The sequence below is a fragment of the Echeneis naucrates genome, chromosome 2 (genome assembly GCF_900963305.1).
Source record: "Echeneis naucrates chromosome 2, fEcheNa1.1, whole genome shotgun sequence".
In the NCBI taxonomy this organism is placed as follows: Eukaryota; Metazoa; Chordata; class Actinopteri; order Carangiformes; family Echeneidae; genus Echeneis; species Echeneis naucrates.
Window position 1 is genome coordinate 1,108,019 of NC_042512.1, and position 6,000 is coordinate 1,114,018.

Here is a 6,000-nt window from a genome sequence, read left to right on the forward strand (position 1 = left end):
TGCTTCTACCGATCTCCATTTTCATTTCCAACCACTCAGAGAGACAAGAACACACACAGACACACTCTGACTAACCGAACCATTCCAGGAACAATCAGGATGATTCTGGCTCAGGGTGTGACAGGTCCGGGGTTCAAATCCCAGATGAGCCCTTTGTCAGCTGTTGTAAGAAGTGAAAAAGCCTCCTAAATGTGGAGGGAGGCCGACTCTGTCAGAGAGCAGTGTGCATTCTAGCTTCCTTCAGCTGTCAGCCTCTGATCATCAACTCTTCAGCTTCTATGACTTCAACAATTCCTTCTGAATGCAGTCTGAGGCAGTGATTGTGAAACTTTCATTCAGACAGAGATCCCACATTCAGAAGAAAACAGCCACACACAAACAAAGTCATCATGGACAGCCTACATGGAGCCTAAATGAAAAGAAGCAGGAACTAAAGTGTGAAAATAATGATGAACAAAGTGTCACACAGAGAGGCTGCAGCCTGGTGTGGACTATAACGTCAGAAAATGGATCAGTCTGTGACACGGAGCACTAAAGTTGGAAGGCAACAGTCAGAAGTGTCTGAGTTCAGCTGAGCTGAGAGTCTCCTGCACGACTGCCAGAAAATCATTGGACTGTATTAAATCAATCAATCATTTGACATTTATTTATCCAGCACTTTTCAAACTAATAATGTTGCACAAAGTGCCTTACGCATAAAAATATAAAAATAAACAAGACAATATCCCCACCTGGGCCACATCACCATCCACTCAGAGACACTCAGATTAAACAAGACATTATTTTTGTCTTACAAAGGTCATTTAGTACACAAAATAAAAATTGTCCTTTCAGAAGGTAAACTGCTGCAGTGTCCTCTGAGTTCTGCTCTTTTAGCATTTTAGCACTGACAGTAACGTGTTTCACAAGAAAATATTTTATACCAACAAAGAAAATGCTTCTAGAAATGTTCCCAAAGCAGCCCAAAGGGTCCAGAAGAAGCTGAACATAAACCCCAGGTGGAGTTTGGAGGAGCTGGCTGAGAGGAGAGGAGGACTTGAGGAGTCTCTGGGATCATGGTGGACTGGACTCTGTTCTCAGACCAGTTCTGATTCCTCTGTCAGTCTCCGCTGGATGAAGCTCTCCTCTCCACCTCCCAGGAACATGGTCCAGAGTCTGGACAAGCTGCTGCTGCAACATCTGGATCATCAGGAAGCAGCTGATCCTCCATCAGCAGACACCTTCCTCTTCACCTCCACCTGTGGAGAGAAGAGCTGAGTCATGAAGGTTCATCACTTTACTGATGATTTACTGAAGGTCCATTTAAACTGAGAGACTCTGACAGACAGACAGACAGACAGACAGACAGACAGACAGACAGGATTCTGGTCTGCAGAAAGACCACATGGTGACAGTGTGATGAAAGAAGATCAGTGATGTGCAGCTTTCAGTCAGACTGATCTCAGAGCTGTGACAGATGAACCTGATCAGAGAACAAACAGTCTCAGCTCAGATCTGACAGTTTGATGGACGAGGACCAGAATCTGAACATCTCTGAGTTCTTCAGCTGGAATCTGCTTCATTTGATGGTCACATGATCACAACAGTCCTCTGACTGATCTGATTGGCTGACTGTTTTCTTTCTGTCTTTCTGTCTAATTGTGAAATCTGTTTCTGTTCTCCTCTCACAGCTTCACTGAGGAGTTTGAATGTTCACAGCAAACACAGTCCCACTTTCATATCAGTAAATCCAGCGTGTTTTAAAGAAGTTCAGAGTGTTTCAGAGTTTCTGACATGATACAGACAGACAGATCCAACAAAGCATTTAAATGAACTGAGAGCTCAGACCAGCAGAGAGAGCACACACACACACACACACACACACTGTGGATGAGGTGCGCAGCTTCGCCCAGTCTGTGATTCCAAAATTGAGCGAAAGCAGGAAAAGACGCATTTTAATAAGTAGAAGGAGGAACAAACCAATAGATTCAGTTTTAGTTCAATTAAACGCCACTTATTTGTCTAATAACAGCTGATTTGTGTTTCACTTCATTCGTTCGCGAGACTAGTGTGAGCTTCTTCGTGTGCATGCGCCGTTCCGTCTGACTCTTTGACGCTTCCGTCTTTGATCGCCAGTGACGTCACACAGCCTCATGGAGGTGAGTAAACAGTTGTTGATGTTGTCAGTGAAACATTCATTCATCCTCAGAGTCATCTGCTTCTACCGATCTCCATTTTCATTTCCAACCACTCAGAGAGACAAGAACACACACAGACACACTCTGACTAACCAAACCATTCCAGGAACAATCAGGATGATTCTGGCTCAGGGTGTGACAGGTCCGGGGTTCAAATCCCAGATGAGCCCTTTGTCAGCTGTTGTAAGAAGTGAAAAAGCCTCCTAAATGTGGAGGGAGGCCGACTCTGTCAGAGAGCAGTGTGCATTCTAGCTTCCTTTAGCTGTCAGCCTCTGATCATCAACTCTTCAGCTTCTATGACTTCAACAATTCCTTCTGAATGCAGTCTGAGGCAGTGATTGTGAAACTTTCATTCAGACAGAGATCCCACATTCAGAAGAAAACAGCCACACACAAACAAAGTCATCATGAACAGCCTACATGGAGCCTAAATGAAAAGAAGCAGGAACTAAAGTGTGAAAATAATGATGAACAAAGTGTCACACAGAGAGGCTGCAGCCTGGTGTGGACTATAACGTCAGAAAATGGATCAGTCTGTGACACGGAGCACTAAAGTTGGAAGGCTGAGTTCAGCTTCAGCTTCTTTCATGTTCTCCCTGTGAAAGAAAGAAGGTGAACATGAGCTTGATATGAGAACACAGCAGTGTGCATCATGGTGCTCATGTTCATATAGAAAGAAGGAGGAAAAGCAGCAGCTCTGGTTTGCTGTTTCACTCCCTTTCCCTCCCCGCTATGAGCTGTCACTCACCCACAGCACATACTGTAGACTGGTTCACAGTCAGACTCATGATTCATGACTCATTGGTTCAGAGTGGAACTCATGAGTCCCAGTTCAGCAGCAGCACATTCACACACTGAGCTGAGAGTCTGCTGCACGACTCCGCTAGAACATTATTGGACTGTATTATATCACTATATCAGTCATTCAATTAACCAACCAACGAATCAATCCTTACTTTAAACTTTAGTTTATTTATACAGCCCCTTTCGAACAAAAAACAACGTTCCACAAAGTGCTTCACACATTAAAAAAATAATAATCAGGATGAGACCCCCAAACAGGCCACATCATCATCCACACACACATAAATACATACACACAGACATTCAGATTAAAACAGGATGTTATGTTTGTCTCCTAAAAATAATTTAGTACACTGATTAAAAATTGTCCTTTCCAAAGATGAACTACGCTGCTGCAGTGTCCTCTCTTGAGTTCTGCCCTTTCAGCATACTTTTATTTACTGACAAAAATTTTTTGCCATATGTGGATTAAAAATATATATATATTTTAGATAAGAACACAAAAAATATATATGCTTCATTTTAATGAAGGAAAGAAAACACAGATTTAAAAAGTGCTGACTGACAGTCACATGTTTCACAACAAAATGACATCTTTTATAGAGTAATGCTTGTAGAAATGTTCCCAAAGCAGCCCAAAGGGTCCAGAAGAAGCTGAACCTAAACCCCAGGTGGAGTTTGGAGGAGCTGGCTGAGAGGAGAGGAGGACTTGAGGAGTCTCTGGGATCATGGTGGACTGGACTCTGTTCTCAGACCAGTTCTGATTCCTCTGTCAGTCTCTGCTGGATGAAGCTCTCCTCTCCACCTCCCAGGAACATGGTCCAGAGTCTGGACAAGCTGCTGCTGCAACATCTGGATCATCAGGAAGCAGCTGATCCTCCATCAACACACACCTTCCTCTTCACTGCCTCCACCTGTGGAGAGAAGAAGAAGAGAGCAGATCCATCAGTGTTTCCTGACTCTGTCCATCAGCTGCCAGTCAGTGATGCAGATCCAGCATAAAGACCTGCAGGGACTTCAGTCCTGTTCAGTCCAGATGTGCAGCAGCTGCTTCCTCTCAGCTCATGTTAATGTGTTGGAGTGAACACACTGAGCTGGAAACTCACAGACCTCAAGTCTGCTGACTCAGCACATTTCTCTGAGTCCACAGTGGAGATAAAGAGCTGAGTCATGAAGGTTCATCACTTTACTGATGATTTACTGAAGGTCCATTTAAACTGAGATGATCACACCAGTCCTCTGACTGATCTGATTGGCTGACTGTTTTCTCTCTGTCTTTCTGTTTCTGTTTACCTCTCACAGCCTAACTGAGAATTTGAAGGTTCACAGGAAACACTGAGTCTTTGCTCTGATACTGGATTTAAACAATATCACTGAAAGGAACATGAACTGAGTCCAACTCTACTGACCTCAGAGTCTCCAGTCTGAAGTTTGGACTCTTCACAAGATCAGTAAGATCCTTCAGGTCTGGATCCTTCAGGCTGTTCTCACTCAGGTCCAGTTCTCTGAGATGGGAGGGGTTGGACTTCAGAGCTGAGACCAGAGAAGAACAGCTGATCTCTGACAAACTGCAGCCCATCAACCTGAGTAAAGAACAAAAGTTGTGACTTTTGGAGACAAAGTTCCTGCTTCAAAGTGTTCGATGTTTCATCATCTGTTCAGAGCTGAAGGTTCAGCCCAACTGACTCAAAACTGTCAACATTGTGAATATGAATTTATATTAAAATGTCATTTTTAAATGATTGAAAATATTTTTTCCAAAGTTACTTTCAAACCTTTCAATTTAAATGTCAAAAACCTGAAGAGGATTTTCCCTCATAAATACAAACCTGTCTGCAGGTCAGAGTCACCACAACTGTAACATCATATTAATCTGAGAGCATAAATAAAACATGAGTCTGACCTCAGAGTCTCCAGTCTGCAGTGAGGACTCTTCAGAAAACCAAACAGATCCTTCAGTCCTGAATCCTTCAGGTTGTTCTGATTCAGGTCCAGTTCTCTGAGATGGGAGGGGTTGGACTTCAGAGCTGAGACCAGAGAAGAACAGCTGATCTGAGAAAATGCAGCTCTCCAACCTGAGTGAAGAATAAAAAATGAAGATCAAATCATTAATAATCAATCAGAAATGTCCTCAATGTTATTGTGGGTCATCATCATGTCTCTGCACACATCATCCAAAAAACAACACAACATTCAAACTACAGCAGGTCCAGTCAGTGAACTGACCTCAGAGTCTCCAGTCCACAGTTTGGACTCTCCAGTCCAGCACACACCAGCTTCAGTCCTGAATCCTCTATGTGGTTCTGACTCAGGTCCAGGTCTCTCAGATGGGAGGGGTTGGACTTTAGAGCTGAGGCCACGACATCAGACTCAGTCTCTGAGAGCCCACAACCAACAAGTCTGTGATGACAAATATTACACAACATGTCACTGAGACAGAGGACACTACATATTCATCTGGAGGGTTTGAGGACTAAAGACGCCAAGACTTCCATCTCTGTCTCACACTGTCAGAGTTTTCATTATTTTTTCCAGTGAAGAGACAAAATGTGGTCAGTTGGTCTTCCATCAGGTCCTCAGTCTGTCAGGGACCTGATCCAGGTCTGTCTCCTCTGAGGGACCATGAGGCCATGTGGACCTGAAAACATTTGACTGTCTACTGATTTAATTTTCACTGAGTTGAGATCAGTGAACAGTGAAGCTGAAGATTATTAGTCACTGATACCTGCTGATGTCATCAGTCTTTAGTATTTCCACTAGAAACACAACTAAGTGAATATTTATCTCTGGCAGCATTTGAACCATCTAAAAACAAACAGCTGACAGTGAAACACCATCTGAATCAGATTTGATTTAAACACATCAGAAGGATTGATGAGAATGAGAGTGGACTCACCGAGCCTTCCTGCAGTTCCTCACAGCTGGGATCAGTCTCCGTCGTCCCTCCTCTGATGTGTTGTACTTCTTCGAGTCTAACAAATCCAAAATGTCCTCTGACATCTGTAGCATGTAGGCCAGA

At 43.5% G+C, this 6,000-nt stretch overlaps 1 protein-coding gene across 1 annotated transcript; it reads right to left on the bottom strand.

Moving 5' to 3' along the window:
- Positions 1 to 4,559: 4,559 nt before the first annotated feature.
- Positions 4,560 to 6,000, bottom strand: LOC115057297 (ribonuclease inhibitor-like). The gene is made up of 3 exons (XM_029524325.1): positions 5,878 to 6,000; positions 5,227 to 5,381; positions 4,560 to 4,564 (listed from the first exon to the last, which is right to left on the bottom strand). The coding sequence occupies exons 1-3, from the start codon at positions 5,988 to 5,990 to the stop codon at positions 4,560 to 4,562; spliced, it is 273 nt and encodes a 90-aa protein (XP_029380185.1). The 5' UTR covers positions 5,991 to 6,000.